Below are 20400 nucleotides of genomic sequence, written 5' to 3'. Positions count from 1 at the left end.
AAATAATACAGAATGGTCCTTTTTAGAGTTGACAAATTATAAGTCCTTTCTTTGTTTTTCTCGGTGGTAAAAACTAAATACTCCATTGTTTATTTGAGTAGTAAAATTCTCAGCTATTTAAAATGGCATTTCTCGTTGGTACAAAATTGAATAGCTCACTTAAATTTATTCTTTCGTATATTTGATTAGTACAAAATGTATATAAATTCTGAGCTTGTTAAAATGGTATTTTTCTCTTTTTTCTGATACAAAAATAGAACATTTCAGTAGTTCAAAAGTTACATGAATTCTGAGCTAGTTAAAAGGGTTTAAACAGTACATACTGATATAAAATTCCAAGCTAGTTAAAGTAGCTCTTCTTCTCTTTTCCAATTGGTACAAAAGAAGATAATCCACCTAATCTTCACTTCTTTTTTCTGGATGGTATAAAACTAAATACTCTATTCCTTCGTTTATTGGAGTAGTACAAAATGATATAAAATTCTGAGCTTGATAAAATGGCATTTCTCGTTGGTACAAAATTGAATAGGTCATTCAAATTTATCTTTTCGTTTGTTTAAATAGTTAAAATGGCATATCTTTGCTTTTCTTCTGATTGGTACAAAAATCAAATTGGGGTAGTACAAAATTGTACAGAAATATTGGACTAGTTAAAATGGACTTTCTTCACTTTTTTCTGGATCATACAAAGCTAAATACTCCATCCAAATTTGAGTAAAATGGTCCATGTTCGCTTTCTCAATTTTACCCCTTCGTTTTGTTTAAATAGTACAAGATGATATAAAATTCTCAGCTAGTTATTATTGTATATCTTATCTTTGTTTTTTGTTAGTCCATCCAAATTAATTTTTGCGTTTGTTTGAATAGCTCAAAAAGGTACAGAAATTCTGCGCTAGTTAAAATTGTTTCTTTGATTTCTTTCTCATTAAATACGCCACTCAAATTTATTCCTTCTTCACTTTTTTCTGCTTGGTACAAAATTGAATAGATCACACAAATTTACTAAATGAGGAAACGTCATCTCAATATGTGACTTCGTTTACGAGATTGACCTTTGACCTCGATGGTCATTTTTTTAAACTTGTAGTAGTTGATGACCAATTACTAAATGTGGAAACACCATCTCAATATGTGGCTCCGTTTTCAAGTTATTAGGTTTTAAGTATTTTGACCTTTGACCTCGATTATCATTATTTTGGAACTTGTAGTAGTTGATGACCTATTACTAAATGTGGAAACACCACTTCAATATGTGACTCCGTTTCCGAGTTATTAGGTTTTAAGTACTTTGACCTTTGACCTCGATGATCATTATTTTGAAACTTGTAGTAGTTGATGATCAATTACTAAATGTGGAAACACCACCTCAATATGTGACTCCGTTTCTGAGTTATTAGGTTTTAAGTATTTTAACCTTTGACATTGATGGTCAATATTTTGGAACTTGTAGTAGTTGATGACCTGTTACTAAATGTGGATACACCATCTCAATATGCGGAACCGTTTTCGTGTTGTTGGGTTTTAAGCATTTTGACCTTTGACCTCGATGATCATTATTTTGGAACTTGTAGCAGCTGATGACCTATTACTAATTGTGGAAACACCATCTCAATATGTGGTTCCGTTTTAGAGTTATTAGGTTTTAAGTATTTTGACCTTTGACCTCGATTATCATTATTTTGGAACTTGTAGTAGTTGATGACCTATTACTAAATGTGGAAACACCACTTCAATATGTGACTCCGTTTCCGAGTTATTAGGTTTTAAGTACTTTGACCTTTGACCTCGATTATCATTATTTTGGAACTTGTAGTAGTTGATGATCAATTACTAAATGTGGAAACACCACCTCAATATGTGACTCCGTTTCTGAGTTATTAGGTTTTAAGTATTTTGACCTTTGACCTTGATGGTCATTATTTTGGAACTTGTAGTAGTTGATGACCTGTTACTAAATGTGGAAACACCACCTCAATATGCGGAACCGTTTTCGTGTTGGGTTTTAAGTATTTTGACCTTTGACCTCGATGATCATTATTTTGGAACTTGTAGCAGCTGATGACCTATTACTAAATGTGGAAACACCATCTCAATATGTGGTTCCATTTTAGAGTTATTAGGTTTTAAGTATTTTGACCTTTGACCTCGATGGCCATTATTTTGGAACTGCTGGTAGTTGATGACCTATTACTAAATGTGGAAACACCACTTCAATAATGGTGGACAAACACCGTGTGCGTGGGTTTTCTCGGGGTTCTCCCGTTTCCTCCCACTTTCTTCATTCCACCATTTCATTCATTACTCATCATCACCGTCTCCTTTAGCCTAACCGGCATAACCGTGGGACGTAAAACTCAAAAATTTCATTTCATTTCATTTTTACCACCTCAATATATGGCTCCGTTTCCGAGTTATTAGGTTTTAAGTATTTTGACCTTTGACCTCTATGGTCAGTACTTTTTTAACATGTACTAGTTGTTGACCAATTACTAAATGTGGAAACAGCACCTCGATATCTTGTTTCGTTTTTGAGTTTGACCTTTGTTCACGATGGTCAGTAGTTTGGAGACATGCTTGTGTCATTTCTGCTATGTTAAATTAGGGGTTGGGAACGAAATCAGTGCTACCTTAAAATAATATATGGAAGGAGAATGTGTTCATAAATTTCTGCTTTGTTAAAATGTTCAAATAGGGGTTGAAAAAGTAATCATAAAAGAGTACGAATGCACCCCTAAAAGTGCTCATAAAAGGAAACGAATCTTATGGATTATCTGCTCTGCTATGTAATTTCAATTAGGTGTGGAAAAATGGTCATCAAAGAGAATGAATGAATGCACCCTCTAAAATGACTATCTGTAGACCATGGGTGTTGGATTGTTATCTTTGCTCATTGTCTGCTATTTCTGTTATGTTAAAATAAGGGTTGGAACGAGTACACCCCTGCTATGTTACGTAGTCTTATAAGGGTTGAAAAATAAGCCGTAGTCTTTTATTAGCTCTGGTATGTTACGTATTCTTATGTCATTTGTGCTATGTTAAAATAGGGGTTGAAAAAGTGCTCATAAAAGGGAACGAGTTCACCCCTAAAATGGAGGTCATAAAAGGGAACGAGTTCACCCTTGCTATGTTACGTAGTCTTATGTATTATCTGCTATGTTCCAATAGGGGTTGAAAAAGTGATCATAAAAGGGAATGAATATTATGTATTCTCTGCTATGTTAAAATAAGGGTTGGAAAATAAGCCATACTCATGTATTAGCTCTGCTATATTACATAGTCTTATGCTCTTCTATGTGTTCGTAGTCTTATGTCATTTCTGCTATGTTAAAATAGAGGTTGGAAAATATGCTCATAAAAGGGAACGAGTCTTATGTGTTATCTGCTCTTCTATGTGTTCCTATTATCTGCTATGTTCGAATAGGGGTTGAAAAAAGTGCTCATAAAAGGGAACGAGTCCACCCCTAAAAAGATTATCGGCTCTGCTATGTGTTCGTAGTCTTATGTAATTTCTGCTATGTTAAAATAGGGGTTGGAAAATATGCTCATAAAAGGGAACGAATCCACCCCCTAAAAAGTGCTCATAAAAGGGAACAATTACACCCCTAACATAGAGTTCGTAAAAGACCATGGGTGGACGGTGCTTGGGTCATAGCGTATCGTTAGACACTGGAAAATTGAGTCCTTGATCTCAGAAGACCCTGGAAAAAAGGCGATTTTTCAGCTACCGGGGGTCAGGTGCCACCCATCTACTCTTGTCAGGTGTTCGAGGTGTGCTGTGGTGATTGTCTTCAACAAGTGGCGAAACCAAGGAGAAAAGAAGTCCAAATGTAAAACAGAACAGGCAGCGAACTGCGTCGGAACTAAGATCAGAGTTTAATGCTAGGCAAAGTACAAGTGTGTCTGAACTAGAGTTGTCAAATTTCCGGAAATTTTGAACATTAGAAAAACATTTTTTCGATTTTCCGGAAAAATTGAAAAAAAATGTCTGTATTAGGGTAATTTTACTAATAATGATATCTCTTTTTTTCAAACACGTGAAAAATGTAAGTTAAAAATTTCAATATTGCGAATATTAAAAAAACAGTACTCGAAGATAAAACTATTCCAATTATTATCTATATATTAAAATACTAGATTTACGCGTATATGTTTCTCCTCACAGAAAAGTTTATATGTTTGTCTTCAATCGTTTCAACAATGAAATCTCGAACCCACAAGTGCTAGAAACGTGCCGTTTTAATTTGTCGATTCCAAATTTTGTGTAAATTGTCCAGTTCTAATTGAATATTTTTTTTAAAAAAAAACATGGCCATTAGTTCTTTATTACATTTTTAGGAGTACACTAGAAGTACTGTGGGAGCGCGGTGGCTCAGTGGTAGAGCGTTCACCTCTGGTGCTTGGGGCCCCTGGTTCGATTCCAGATCGCGCCGTGTGGACTTTGTGGTGGAATAACACCGTGCTCGTGGGTTTTCTCGCGGTTCTCCCGTTTCCTCCCACTTTCTTTATTCCACCATTTCATTCATTTCTCATCATTACCGTCTCCTTTAGCCTAACCGGCATAACTGTGGGGCGTAAAATTAAAGATTTCATTTCACTAGAAGTACTGAAATTTTTGAAAAAGTAAAGCATCATACCCTACGAGTTATATATTTCAACATCACATACTTGTATATACGGATTGTATATCTGTCAGGCGTTTGTTTCATGGCCAAATGATAATGAAAACGAAGGATAACCATTTCACCAGTCTAAGATTAATATTCATTCTTTGGAGGGTTTTTTGCCCAATAAACACCGTTTATCACTGACATAATTAATTGTGTGTAATTTATTTACTTATTAAATAATGCATGCCAATGCATGCATACACGATATGGGCAGTCAGTAAATGAATACTTGAAAATTTGAATTCAATTATCTATACAAGCCGGCTACGAGTCTTTTGTTTTGGCCAAGGCTACTCTTTTCTCCTACCAATTTTACCATTAGGATTGAGCTTCTTACCGGATGTGTAGCCTACCGAAGGACCACACAGATGTTATCGAAACTATTGTGCTATTGTTTCTTTGTATGCTTTGGCGAAACTTCTGTAGATATCGAAGCCAGGGGCGCCATTTAGGGGGGCAGGGAGGGGCATTTGCCCCCCCCCCCCTGAGTTTGAGATGTATATAGATTTTATCAATAGAATAGTAGGCCTAGTAAATCAGTGAAACACGCGAAATTTTACTTATATCAAGGGGTCTTGCCCCCCCAAGCAAAATCTTAAATGACGCTGCTGCTGCTTCGGGGCTCTGTTGGAGATCCTGTCTGCGATCTTACGGTCAAAGACCACCTATAACTCACCTTGATACTAGAGAGACCAATTTGTATAGTATTTTGTAAAAATACCTTTGTAGAGGAATCTGTATAATATAAAACCTGGTATTGGGAGTCGATTCCGGACGCTCTTTTTATTAACTACTCTACCCAAAATCCTATATGAGACAAAGTTTTACAATAATAATAAGATATTTGGACACACAATATAGCGAAAAACGTACATGAAAAAATACATATATGTGTGAATAAGTAGTCATTTACCATTATGTGACATATTAATTGGCCTACTTGTTGAACAAAAATTCCATACGTCTTGGTTTCTTCGCAAAAATATTTAACTCGTCTCATATGAATTGTATTTTGCTTCTATTTATAAGTTCCGGATGAAGAGTTATCATACACAATCCTGTCAATCTTTCTTCAAAAATAGTGGCTATTAACCATGTTTCAACACGTTTTAGAACGCTTGGACTTCTTCCAACACTATATGTTGTAACTGGGAGAGTAATTACACTTGTATTTCTTTCTCAATTTCTAGAGAATAAAATGTTGCATTACCATCTAATCAAAAAGAATGAGTTTTTCGAAATTGCCTGCTTCTATACTTCTATGTATTCATAATTCATACTGGCACTCAGCTTGAGATAGAAAACCGTCGACTTCGTAAGTGTGATTTACTTTGCTATCATTTTCATGAGTTGTGGTTTATAAACACCTTTCATTTTACGGTGCTGCAGTGTCAAGGACGAGGATAACTAGCAAAGAATCTACATACTGTATAAATATGGTTCGTCGATAATATTGTTCCGCATTTGTCTAAGGAGGCTTAGCACGATTAGCCTGTCGATATGCAAATTTGGGAACTCACAATTGAATATTAAGTTCGTCAGAAACACGAGTATAATTGTTATAGATCAAAAGTGGCTTCAGCTCCATCATTTTGATCCTTAACATATTAATCGATCCAATAATACATGATTTTGTCGCCATGAAATTCTGCTGAAACCTTGTAAAATTTCTACCATTGGCTTAAGGTACGAAGAGTGTTGACGTAACTGCCAAAGAAACAATTAAGACTTCTTGTTTCTACACAAAAAAGGACAATAAGTATTGCTCCTGGTTTCAGAAACTATGCACCCTATTTCTACGAAATGTTAAAAAAAAAAAATCGCTGATGCTGCTGTGTTTTGAAGTCCAGCAAGCTTCAAAAACAAGTGGAATATTGAAAATATTTTTTCTTCTTAATGCACTGTCTCGAAATAAAATAGTAATTTCCTTGTTAGTAGCCACGGTGTTTTGTATGTAAGAAACGGAGCACAGTTTATTAACAAGATTTAGCTTGTGTGATATACAGTAGTAAATAACGTTTCTTGGAACTGTAATTCGATAATGTTCTAAACACAATTACTACCACACACAAAGAATATTATTACGCACTCCCAGCCATTATATTAAAACGCGACCCTACGAGTTTGCACTGTTTATTCATATTATATACGTGTTTTGTATCTACTGTACTTTCAGTTCTACATATGGGCCATATAGTCGTTCAGTTCTACATATGGGCCATGGCGACATGTTTATTCATATTATATACGTGTTTTGTATCTACTGTACTTTCAGTTCTACATATGGGCCATATAGTCGTAATACCGTTTCGGCCCCTTAGATCCAACCCCCTCAAAGAGGTACAAGGGGTACAAGGATAGGGACTATTAAAGTTTGTCTGCTATATGATGTCACTATTCATAGCAGCCTTGGGGTTTATTGCTATTTTCACTGGTACCAGGGATGTGTCTCCAAGAGTGACCTTCTGTTTTATGCATTATTGATCATTGAATATAATACAGAATAACTCGATAATGATCCTCTATACCTAAGGTCCTTGATATTTCATTCCATACCGGTTTGCGAAAACGAAGCGCAAAATTTGCGTTTTACTTTGCTCGCATTTCCGTCTTCATAATGTTGAAAAGACTAGAGTGGGGAATTTTCACCCCCATTCCGTCAGATTTGCGACAAAAACTTCATTTTAATATGAGATAATCGACGAAATTATGTTTTTCAACTTTGCGTTTCGTTACGCTTCGCAGATTTGGTTAATGCTGATACGGAATAGTGCTTGTTTTCCTCTTTGCACCGTGATTTCCTATTATTGGGGAAATAATATTTTCCCATATGAATAGAATTCGCTCATAGAAACTGGTATATCTACGAAACTGTATAATATCTGAGCATCAAAATGCAAAATATATTCTGCACGTCAACTCAGCTGAGTGGCAAATTACTCGAAGGGTAAGTAAGAATAATTATTGCATATAAAGGTAAGCAAATGGTTATCTTGTTTTCTCTGACTGTAACATTAACGTGCTACTTATTCTCACTTAAATCTATGTGTTAATGTGTAGAATCAATGTTCGTATATCGAAAGAAATGACACCGGCTGGAATAGTGACAGTTAATTTCCCAGTTCCGTTCGTAAAGTTTTATGTAGATCACGTACTATGCCTTTAAGAAATATTTAACTAGCATGTAGAGTTACTTTATGTCTGGACAAAGCTTACGTCTGTAAATAGAATGTTAGTAAACAGTTCGTGTAGATTAGAAATGGGATTGAAAATGGAGAAATAAGATGAAATTAGTACCTTCCAAAGACTACATACACTTCTAACTATAATAGTATGGTAAAGATAATAATGTCATGTAAGTTTTACAATATATACACTCCTATATGTAATACACATTCCCCTTGGGCTCTGCCAAGTGCGTCACAAGCCAAATCCTTTCATGCAAAGCAAACATCAAATAGCCAGTAAATTAAGAGCCTTGAATTACGAATCGGCTGTATCCAGAGAACGGGTTAACTGTTGTATCGCCGGAACAATTTTAGAAAATTTATCAGGTAATAGTATACAACAGTGCCTCATGATCTGTGCGCGTGGGTACTTCCTACTGTTGCACTACGTATAAAAATGATTTTATTACATTTAGAAGTAGTAAGAAGCATTCACGTGCACGTGACATGCGATATGTGTTTCAAATTCCCCACATATACTCATACACTACGTACAAGGGCACATTATTATTCTTCGCATACCATAAAACACAACGAAACGCAACGCAAACCGACGTACATTTTATTTTATATTACTCAGTAATTAAATGAAAGTCGCATTTTTACCTCATTTTCAAGTTCCTATATCCTCAATGAATAATCCTTAAAAGACTGCACTTCGTGAGTCCTCGCTAAATGATGAGGCACTCTCGTATACTATATCCATTTATCAGATGAACTGGAGAATTTATTGTAGTTTGTCAGGAAGAGTGAGTGAAAGTAAGGTGAGGGGAATAATTAAGGAAATGTTTGTTATTGTTTGTTGTTTTTGACGTTGCAAGCGGCCCTGTATGTGGAGGCGTAAGAGACTTTGGTGAAGAGGTACCGCTGTTATGATTTATGGTAAAGACAGTGTGAAAATGGTGCGTAAGTGTCGACATTGTCACATGTGTTGAGTTTTATCGAGTTATATAAAGAGGAGTCTGCTGCGCTCTTGCCTTGGTTTGGTTACGTATATTCGTGCTTTTTAGTGGCCACCTAGCATAAGTTCGTGTTTTGTGCACAGGTTTTTATGTCAAACGTACACATTGTATTTCACACAATAACCTCCTAAGCCCCAATGTATTTCTAGAAGGACATTATGTTTCACTTGATGAAGTCCGGGAATATGGACAATGTAATGAGACAGGCCTAATGTACTTTTAAAAGGACATTGATTTTTAATCTCCTTGAGTCCTGAAACATTTTTTGCTCAAAATCTTTAGTTTCGCTGTATATTTTGACTTACAGTTGTGAACAGTAGTTGGAAAAAATGTTTTAAAAAATCTTCGCATGGTACAAGTGTGTTTTCTAAATGTTCTTTGAGAAGTACATTCGGCGTTAGTTAAATAACTTGGATTAATACTGATGTGCTTTAACAAGAATCTTCGGTCTTTATTACAAATTAGTTATACAGTAATTAAGTTTATTTTTCTTAATGCCATCTACGTATTGAACAGATTTGGTTGCTGGAAGTACACATAGTTTATTTTATTATTTTATTCAGATTGTCCTAGAATTCTTTCATAAAACTCTTTTCTTTTCAGTAATTTACTACTTTATGCTACAACTTTGTATACATATGTTACTGAATACATACATGAATAAATTTTGTATATTATTGAAGTTTTAATTAAATTTATTTTCTTCTATGGAAAGCCGTTTCGTTGCTTATAAAGCAGAAATAAGCACCACATCTGCTGAAAAAAAAGATTGCTTTCATTGTACAATTTGTGTTCCTGCACCTTTTCTAAATCCCTGAAGAAATGTCAGGCACATGATTTGCTCCTTGAGATCGTGTAACTAAAGACGGAAGAGGACTGTTCCTTCCATCTATGACGTAGACATTCTCAGCCCCATTATCTGATTCTTCATTTCTATCAGTGAATACTGCATGGCCATTTTCTTCTATCAGTTTCTGTCCAAGTTCCAGTTTGAAAGCTCTGAATTGTGGTATGTCCTTTAATGGCACATTTAGAAATCCTTTTGGTATCCCAATACCGTAATGATGCAATAGTTACGGCCATGTCAATTAAGTGGAGAACGATTTGAGTAGGGTTTTTTTTTTCCGACAGGGACAAACGGCTACCGTGCGATCTGCTAAACCCATGCCACCATATCTTGTTGTAGAAGTTTACTACTTTAGATTGCTTCATTGTAATAACCTTCTTTTCAGATTTAGGCCATTTAGTGACCATCTTGTTTGTAAGCTAATTGATGCAAAGGATTAGGCCGTGGTACGAAATTTGACTTTTTCCATTGACTGCTCTTGTCCAGTTTTCTCTCTTCATTACTTATCTTCGACTTATGGGGACTGCAGTAATGCCTTTTCTCATCTGTAACAAATCCCAAATCATCTTCTCTAGAATTTGAATTTACGAAATAATATCCATTGAAAATTAGTACTTTTAATATAAATTTAAACAGTAAATCCACATCTACTAAAGCCAACGAAGATAGAGAAATATCAATTTACATAGGTTTGAATAATAATTGTAATAATAATAATAATAAAGTGAATGTTTGTGAAATGAGAATGCTACGTTGGGTGTGTGGGGTAGGAAGAATAGATACAGTGAGAATTTAGAGAGTAGATGAAACAACCAAGTTTGTAGAGATATCAGCGAAGGTCCAAGAAAGAAGACTACAGTTAGGCACGCACAGAGGAGGTGTTTCCTGGGGATCCGGACTCCTCCTCGGGGGGCGCGGTGGCTCAGTGGTAGAGCGTTCACCTCTGGTGCTTGGGGTCCCGGGTTCGATCCCAGCCCCCGCCAAGTGAACTTTGTGGTGGAGAAACACCGTGTGCGTGGGTTTTCTCGGGGTTCTCCCGTTTCCTCCCACTTTCTTCATTCCACTATTTCACTCATCTCTCATAGTCACCGTCTCCTTTAGCCTAACCGGCATAACCGTGGGACGTAAAACTCACAGATTTCATTTCATTTTCCGGACTCCTCCTCGAAATTCCAACTTTTAGGTAAATTTTGCCTCAATTTTAGGGGCAATTTTACAAATTTTAATACAATTTGTTCTCATGTTGTTTTAACCCTCTTGAAAACTTTGGACCATCCGAAATAACTTCCTGCGTACGTCCCTGACTATAGTGGTATGTCATGTAATGAGAAAAAGGAACGACTGTATGATCAAAAGTGATGCCAATGTTAGTGAATGGGAAGGAAGATAAAGGGAGATCAAGAAGGAAGTGGATGGATATGGTTAAGGGGGCAGACTACTAAATATTTTTCAAAAGCTAACAATTTTTCTTTTGCTCGTTTTTCGTAAGTGAAAAGAGATAATGAAATGTAACTTGTCACAATAATAATTAATGTTATTCAACACCAGAAAATACGAATCGGGAGAATTTTCAGTGTTGCCATCCATAGATATTACAAATGTGATTAGAATTGGAATTACCCAAAAATCCAGGTTAAGGCAGCAACTAGAAAAATGAACTCAACGGTAATAGATGACTTATCATGCTGTCTTTGTCCCTTGCTCATTACTTTTTAAATAATATTTGTATTTATTTTGTAATAACTATTACAAAATAAATAAGTAAAGAAACCCGGAAGTTGAAAACTAAGGACCATCGTAATAAGCATGCCGTCCGAAGAGATAAGCACACTACCTTGTCACTATAAATTGTTTATCAAAATACTTTCTGGTGTTGCAGGTATGTTACTAGCCTTTCTTCAGGATGTTTCCAATGAGAAGACTCCTCCAGCAGCGAAACTTACGTGATTTCTGCAAAATTGCTGCTTGTCTGAAGTCAGATACGGAACAAAATAGTTACCAACTTCGGAAATTGCGATGTAACTACGTGCATACATCAGCCAGAAAATGGGTCCGAGTGACTCCTTTTTTCTACCAACAAGAAGCTACAGAAGAACGTGTAGAACCGTTCGGATTGGCAGATACTGCAATAAAAAATGTGACTTTGAAATCAGAAGAGGCACTTGTGGACATAGAATGGGGTGACAGCTCCGTGTCAACGTTTCCATATGTGTGGCTGCGTGACAACTGTCAGTGTGATAATTGCTTTCATCCAGTTTCGAAGTCACGGACTGTGGTTTGGAAGAACTTCGATGTTGACTGTAGTATTACAAATTGTAAGGTTAGTCTCATCAATGTATTTCATTGCTTTCTTTCGTTTCGGTTTATGAGTGTAATATATGTGAACATTAGTTTTTCTTGAACCTGTTAAGAATATAAATCCCCAAAAATAACTTTAAATAGAGAAAGGAAGAAATAGCGTATTATAATTTTTAGATTTAACGATGTTTTGGAATACAGGATAATTTCATAAGAAAAGTCTGTAGGAAAAATGACAAGTAAAATCTGATATGGTATATAAAAATAAAACTTGCCTTGTGTGAGATCACGGAAAAATAGCTAAACTGTTTGAAGTGAATTTCTGACATAAGTTACCTCAGCTAAATTGTATCATATCATTTTGATAGATGCTTTTCCTAAGGGAAGGAGATGGGGAGGGTCAAAATGTATATGAAAAATTGAGTATCTTAAGAATCCCGCAAGACAGAAGGATGAAACTCGGTGTATGAAATAGAGAGACATGTGCGTATGTACGTGACCGTTTTTTAAAATGTCCGTTGTAAGGATAGGGAGGAGGGGGATTCCTTTCCCCTTTTATATATATATATATATATAGATAGATAGATAGTAGAAAGCGATGTTGTCTGTTGTTTGTAATCGCATCACGGAAAAAAATGACTGAGGAGTTGAAAATAATTTTGAAACATTTAGCACCTACCTCAACTTGGATTTTATATTGTCATGACCTAAACAAAAGATGAACGAAATAAACCATCTTGGAAAAAGGAAATCACCGATCCAGCGTGCAAGGTGTAATTTATTTCTAATTGTAAAGATACAAAGTCGTAACACAACAAAAATTAATAGTGGCATACAATAATAATGATAATTTGTGGCATAACGTTAAATATAAAAGACAAAAAAAAAAAAAAAAAAAATGGAGGAAGAGTGACGAATTGTTAAAAACAACACTGAAGCTAATAGCTATACAATGAAAATCTTGCTCTATATCTGGTAGAATTGTGTGTGTTCATTTTTAAGATGCTTCCATTGATTTGGATACGTGCTAATCAGTTCAGATTAATTGTATGTGCGTTATTTGTGTTCCTTTTTACCCATATTTCGCTTTCGTTTATTTCTGAAAGCTTTTTGCAGAGACAAATTATCTAAGATATGGTCTTAATCCTTTTGCGTTTACATTGCAGTTTTATTCTTTTTCCCATTAAAGAATTCAGCTCGTAGTCCTAAACCTTGTAGATAATTCATGAGAAAATTTTGTAATAGTAACACTCCAACACTACCCCCAACGTCCACGTGGAATGTCTGTCAATTTTGAATTCTATGATTTCAGTGTTGCCAATTACTGAAATCTTGTGATTTTATAAAGTGATACTTTTATTACAATACATTATATATTTATGTCGCAGAAATAATTTTTGCAATGTATTATATGATCGGTTAGCTCGGAGCTTGATGTCCTCTTCAGTGCCGATGCTATATTAGACGTTGATCTACATCTTGGTATCAGAACCACATGAACTCTCATCAGGAACCGAACCTGGGTCTTTCTGGCCAAAGCTGCGTGCCATCTATGATTTCAATTTTTCTGTACGTGGGAGAGGGGCGGCGGCTTTTAGTAAACGGGGATGGAAGTAGTACGTCAAAAATACTGGTAACCAAGATTGAGTCCAATCGGAGAAATTTCGTAGCTCTAGAGAATTGGCTACTCCATGAAACCATCTCTACCACGTACGCTAATCTTATAGCCACGAGGAAGCTTTGACATATAGGTATGTATATTATTTATAAGATACGAAGTGATACGCATCTAATACGTAACTGTTGCATTAGAAATACGTAGTATTGTAACGACCAGTAATAAGTGTTGCTTCAAAGATACTCTTGTTATTTTTAACTTGGTCACTTTTCAGTGAAACAAATGGTGGCCAACATAGGCACGTTTCACTGCAATACAGTGAGGATTGAGAAAAACTCGTTTAAAATAAAACTGATTGGGTTTTATTGGGCAATATTGGGCTTTGTTAAATTTCGTATGCGTAATTAGAACCCTATTCCTATTTAAAAATACTGTTTAACCCTTTTAAATTCTGGCCTTTTTTTTGGGGCGTTTTTCTTGAGTCTCAGATAAGCAGCGACAGTATCATTCCTATTTACTCTGGGATCATGGTTCATAGCTCGTTTTTTCAGAATGAAACAGCCTTTCAAACAGTTCCACTTACATGTCCCTATGATGCACCACAGAAGAAATGTTTGAGGAAAAAACGGGATTTTTGGAATTTAAAAAAAAAATGTTTGGGGCCCTCTGGGCCCCACATGAATCTACGCACAGGACCTTTTTTTTTAAAAAAAAAAAGTACTACTTAGTGTACTAAACAACTGTACCAAATTTTGTTCTCATAGGTTGAATAGTAAGGGAGGAAAAATTTTTTTACCTCTGTGGGAAAGCATCAAAAATGCACCCAAAATAAGCCTAAAAACTCAAAATGTGACTAGAATTTCTTGACACGTCCCTATTTACATTAAAATCATGGTTTATAGCTCGTTGTTTTGAGAATGCAACTGCCTTTCCAAAACTACTACTCAAATGTCCCTATGATGCACCTGAGGAAAAAAATGCCGAAATCCCTCAGTTTTTCTTTAAGAAGTCCCTCTTTTTAATTTTTGGGACCCTCTAGAGCCGCCCCTGTGTTAATGCAGACATCAGAAAGAATTCAGGAAATAGCAACTGGTATACTGAGTCCATGTACAAAATTCCAGGTTCCTATCTTGAAAAGTAAGCGAGGGATTTTTTTTAAAAAAAGAATTCCCTACGATGACCCATTTCACCTTAAATGACCCGGATTAAATATAAAAATTTCCTGAAACGTACCTAATTAACCTAGGACCATGGCTCATAGCTCATTCTCTTCAGAGTAGACCTGCCTTTCAAAAAGTACTATTCAAGTGTCCCTATGATGCACCTGAGGGGAAAAAATTGCAGAAATCCCTCAGTTTTTCTTGAAGAAATCCCTCTTTTTAAATTTTGGGGCCCTTTGGAGCTGCCCCTGTGTTAACGGAGACATCAGAAAAAATTCAGGAAATATCAACTGGTATGCTGACTGCGTGTACAAAATTCCAGGCTCCTATCTTGAGAAATAAAGGCGGGGAAAAAATTACCGATGTTCTACGCATATTCCCAGAACATTTCACATGTCTGCTTGTACAGGGTCTCAGATAAAAATTTCTTGGGGCGTCCCTAATTAACCTAGGACCATGGTTCATAGCTCGTTCTCTTCAGAATGGAACACTCTTTCACATCATATCTTATAAAATTCCCCATCATGTACCAGAGGCGGGAAATTTGACGGAAGAGGGAAATTTCCCTGAAAAATTCGCATTTTCCCCCTTGTCGCCCCTCTGGACTCCGCCCGTGTTAAGATACAGAGCTAAAACAAATATGGTAAATACTAGGGTATACACTAAATGTTTGTACATAATTTCAATCTTGTAGCTGCAAAAGTAAGCCCGCCAAAAAATAATGAACTTAGGTGTAACAAAAAGATATTTTTTCCCCTTATGTCATGACCCCGAGACGCAAAAACCCCCACGAAACATGTTCTACAATGCTTCTATGCTTTAAGAAACACAAAAAACCGAGGTAAAAAGCTTTATTGGTTCATTTTTAAGCCCAAAAAGAAGACACTGCTGCATGGGAACTATAGTTTCCATAAAATTTAAAAGGGTTAAGCATTCATGTTCTATTGTACAAATGAAACTATGGGATTGTGTGGATCCGCGGTAACAGCTCGTGAGCTTTGTGATGGACAAACATCGTATGCATCAGTTTTCTCGGGGTTCTAGGTGGCTCAGTGGTAGAGCTTTCACCTCTATGCATGGGGTTCTTGGTTCGATTCCAGCTCTCGCTAGGTGAGCTTTGTGGTGGACAAACACCGTGTGCGTGGGTTTTCTCGGGATTCTGCCGTTTCCTCCTACTTTTTTCATTCACAATTTCATTCATATCTCATCATCGTCTCCTTTAGCCTAGCCGGCATAACCGTGGGACGTAAAACTGAAAGAATTCATTTTTTCCTGGGAGTTTCACTGTTTCCTCCCACCTTCATCGTGCCACCGTTGTCATCTATGTTATCATTACAGTCGCCTTTAGCCTCGATGCATAATCGTGAATCATTAAACTAAAGTTAATAAAAATTTATAAGAAAAAGAAGAAAAAATATCGCAGAAGAGAATCCGTGAGGCCCTATTCACGTTTCATTGGACACACTTTGCACCACTGACACTCGCTCTTATTTCGATTTCTAGAAAGAAGGAAGTACACAATTTTGTAGATGAAGAAAAGGATAGGATATATTTTATATATTCTGAATGTAAAAATTTCTGTTACAGTTAGAATTCGATTCCCTAAAGCAGCCGTCCTGACTGAAGAATTCTTTAGTTTCCCCCAAACAAATGCCAGCTGGGATAGTACCTCAAATTCAGAAGCTAGAGATAGAAAACGAAATTGACATAAAGAAATACATTTTATTATTTGCTTATACTAATATGCAAATATGTACTACTAAAACAAAGGGAATAATTGCATTACTTTTTATTCCAGGTTAGCCGAAGTGCTCGTTCTTTGCACAGTGGGAATTAGGTTCAAGGGAAATATCACCCTCCCCTTTAGAATACACATGTCAATGAAAATACAGAAAAAAAAAAACTGTATAAGGCATTCTATCATGGCATGTATTTTGAATCCGTTTCGCCCTTAGAATATGCGCTTTAAGTAAAGTTACATGACAAAATTCCAGCTTGAAGTAGGTACTAACCATGTTCGAAAACTCATTTCAAACTGTTCAGCCATTTCCTTGTTCCAATCACAAAAAAAGGCAATGTAGATTTAAGTGTGAAGAAAGAAATTGCAGAAAAATGCTCTGTTTCTTCTCTTAAAACGGAGATTTTCAAAACAAACAAACAAAAAAAAAAAGGAAGTTACGTCTCCTCTTATATTTAATGAGGAGTTTATATACCGAGTTTCATCATCTTAACTTAACGGGCTCATGAGGTATTGTAATTTTGGCACAAGTTTTGAGCTCCCTCTGCTTCCAATAAAATGCTTCTTTAATTAATGTAACATAATGAAAGAAAACAGTTCAAGATAGATGCTAATTAGTTCAAGATAGGTACAGTTTCGCTATGATGCAATCACAAACAACCGGTAACATCGCTTTCAATTAAGAAAGAAATTATAGAAAATCCCCCCCCCCCTTAAAATGAAAATTTTTCAATAACGCTGGAACATTGTCCAATTACTTTTAATGGGAAGTTTCATCTTCCTAACTTGGCAGGTTTGTGACATACTGTATTTTTTACATAAATTTTAAACCCCTCTTCCCCTAGGATGCACCCTTGAATCAAAGTAACATGATAAAAACTCCGCTCAAGGAAGTGCTAACTATGTCCAAAAAATTCATTACAAAGTACTTAACCGTTTGTCCGTGATGCGATCAGAAACAACAGTCAACATCGCTTTTAATGTAAAGAAAGAAATTATAGAAAATGCTCCATACCCCCTTAAAACATTAATTCTCTAAAACCTGGGACACAAGTCCACCTATTTTTATTAAGGCGTTTTTACGGTATATCAAGATTCATCTTCCCGACTTGACAGAATAATGAAATTCTCAACTTTTTGCATAGATTTTGACCCTCCGCCCCTTAAAATACGCATTTTAATGAAAATAATTTGATTAAAAGCCGAGTTGGAAGTACGTAATAACTACATCCAAAAGAACATTTCAAACGGTTGAGAAGTTTCCCCGTGATGCGATCATAAACAAGATTTTCATTTTTATGTAATGGATTACAATTGAACACTGTTACAACAAATTTGATTGAACACAACAAAATTCGTTAAGGATTATTGCTATTCTGTTCTGATAATAATCTCTTCTTAAATACAGAAAGTAATTATAATCACTTTAAGGTTATTATCTCAATCCAAGTTTTGAAATATAGTTTTGGAGGTGAGTTTTTGAACTTTATTGTAAGTTTTTATATGGATTTTACCTTAAAATAAAAAAAATAAATAAATAAAATAAACTAGTATCGGCTAGGGTAAATGTCAATAACCTGATTACAGTAAAACACAATAGAAGTTTCGTGCGTCTATTGAACGTGCTCAAAGTGGCTTCTGTTAGCGGCTAGACACGTTACAACGGCAAGCTACTGCTTCAGCTACATCAGCGAGAATGTTCGCAAAGACTGCTGCACATGCTGCAATAATTTCTCCACAAAGGTTCCCCTTGTAGCCGGTTTACTGGATACACGACATCCTTCAGTGTCCCCAAAGGTACGAAAAGTCCTGAAGTGTTAGCGACATTTTCAAACTTAAAATAACACATCTTCGTTCTTCAAATGTCAAGCTTACACCGCCCATTTTGTTTCACTACCATACGTCACATATTAGTCATGAGAATACTGACATCTGTCGAGCAAACATCTTACTACATATATTGTAGTGATAATTCAATCAAACCTCTATAACGCAAATAATATCTAATATCTATAATAATATCTACTAATACATTTTTATTTTGTTTATTTTTTGACAGAATCTGATGTGAATACAATAAATACAAATGTAATTATGATATTTTGCTTCTACAGGGTGCGGCACGTAAAACCGGTCCGTAAAGTGAACACATAAAATGAAATGTAATGTATTGAATATGATTAACTACAACACATAAATGAAATGTAATGTATTGAATATGACTACTTACCTTCACAGCAGGTGCTGAAAGTGTCCTCCGCCCACTTCAACACACATGTGAGCACGATTGAGGAGATTCATATATACCCTTGTCAGTTCTTGTGTTGTAATGCTATTGGTGACATCCTGGATCTATAACCGCTACCAGGTTGTAGAAGGATTTTTTGTGGACACTTTGTATATTTCGTGAAGACAGTGATATTATTTTCGATTTATACTTTATTCTGGAACGCACTTAAGTTCTTTCTTCGGTGGGAATTGCTTCTTTCCCACACAATTGGACAAAAAAGTCTTTCATCGTTTTTTCATATATATATTTAAAACGTTGCTTTTGGTGAGAACATTTCAGTTAGTGACGAACCATTTCAGTGTTTATATGCACAGTATATATTCTATAGTTATTGGGAACTGAATTAAGTGCTTTCTTTAATCGCTTATGGAAACATTACAATAGGTTAGAGAAATACGGGCTGACCAGATGTCCCAGTGGCCAAAGTGGCACCAGCCTCACAGTTTTCGTAGTTCGTTATCTGTACTTTCTCACGCCAGTGTTATCGCCGTGTCTAGTGCATTATAGGCAGTTGGCTAAAATTAACATAAATTGTTTTCTATATTATGTTTGTATGTGCGTACAGGTGAGTTAACTGAGTGATTTTTGAAATGAACTGCCAACCTTTTTTAGTTGATCATCGCAACCCGTACCTTGAGCTTGGGTGCTCGAGGAGTTCGACTCCGGTATTGTACGCAGCCACCACGCATGTTGCGTTGGGAATCAATCATTAAGTTGTGTTAAGGGCACAAGTTATTAGCCGGTGAAGGACGTTTTCTTACGGCTAGCCCCAACTAGTGAAGTCCCAGGTTCACAAACTTAGTGCGCTAAAAAGTTATACACGCGCCCTCCAATATCAGTATTCCACTGTGGAGACCTTCTTTTTGTTTATTTGCTGAAGATTCACCTTTACGCTGCAGGACTGTTCAGCGTAACAACTGGATTCATCTTGGGACGATCCAGACAACTTTTCCCCAGTGCTAATCCCCCAAGTGTGTCAATGGTGTGAGAGAAGCATTTGTAGTGATATCTGAATCATAATCATATATATATAAAGGGCTATATTGCCCGAAAAGGGCAAAGCGTGATTTCAGCGACTAAAATTGTTATACATCCTCAGTGTTCAGTATTGTGTTCATTTCTCTTCGTTATTTTTTTTTATTTTATTTATTTATTTTTTTTTAATATAATAGTGCTCTAATAAATAAGTATGGTGTCATTTATTCCAGTGTGTTTTCGTTGTTTGTATGAGTGATGTTTGTGTGCGTTATGGTCTGGATGACCGTCTGATCGTCCGTGAGGTTTTCGAGACGAGACACCCGAACCTCTCGGCGCCTAATGCTCATCTCATTATTGAGACCGACGAGCGATTTGGGAAACAGTTTGTAACCTTTTCTTGGAGAGGTCCTTCATCGTCCTGTCCAGGTAGGTTAAAGTATCAGGAAAATACTTATTGGTAGTACCACGAGCCACGGACAGCGACCAGATTACAAGGGCGATTACAAATAAATGCCGCCCGAACAGAGACCCCAACTCCAGGCGGTTACAAATAAATGTTCGCCCGAACAGCGACTTGACTCCCTGTCGGTTACAGATCCTGGTCTTGAATTCTTC

The 20400-nt window shown here is 36.1% G+C and overlaps 1 protein-coding gene across 3 annotated transcripts in view; it reads left to right on the top strand.

Moving 5' to 3' along the window:
* The window catches only part of LOC145690840 (gamma-butyrobetaine dioxygenase-like), a 108370-nt gene that overhangs the window by 51792 nt on the left and 36178 nt on the right, over window positions 1-20400 (top strand). Inside the window, exons 1-2 of one of the 3 annotated variants that reach the window (XM_081766185.1) lie at window positions 7472-7614; window positions 11583-12023. In XM_081766185.1, the coding sequence (XP_081622311.1) occupies window positions 11607-12023 (417 nt within the window). In that variant the 5' untranslated portion in view covers window positions 7472-7614; window positions 11583-11606. Of the gene's footprint in view, window positions 1-7471; window positions 7644-11582; window positions 12024-20400 lie in introns of those variants that run through there. The other 2 variants (XM_081766186.1, XM_081766187.1) reach the window with 2 other exon arrangements.

This window comes from Thermobia domestica, chromosome 7 (genome assembly GCF_964235325.1).
Source record: "Thermobia domestica chromosome 7, izTheDome1.hap1.1, whole genome shotgun sequence".
NCBI lineage: Eukaryota > Metazoa > Arthropoda > Insecta > Zygentoma > Lepismatidae > Thermobia > Thermobia domestica.
Note: the sequence above shows the minus strand (reverse complement) of the source record. Positions and strands in the feature narration are given on the sequence as shown.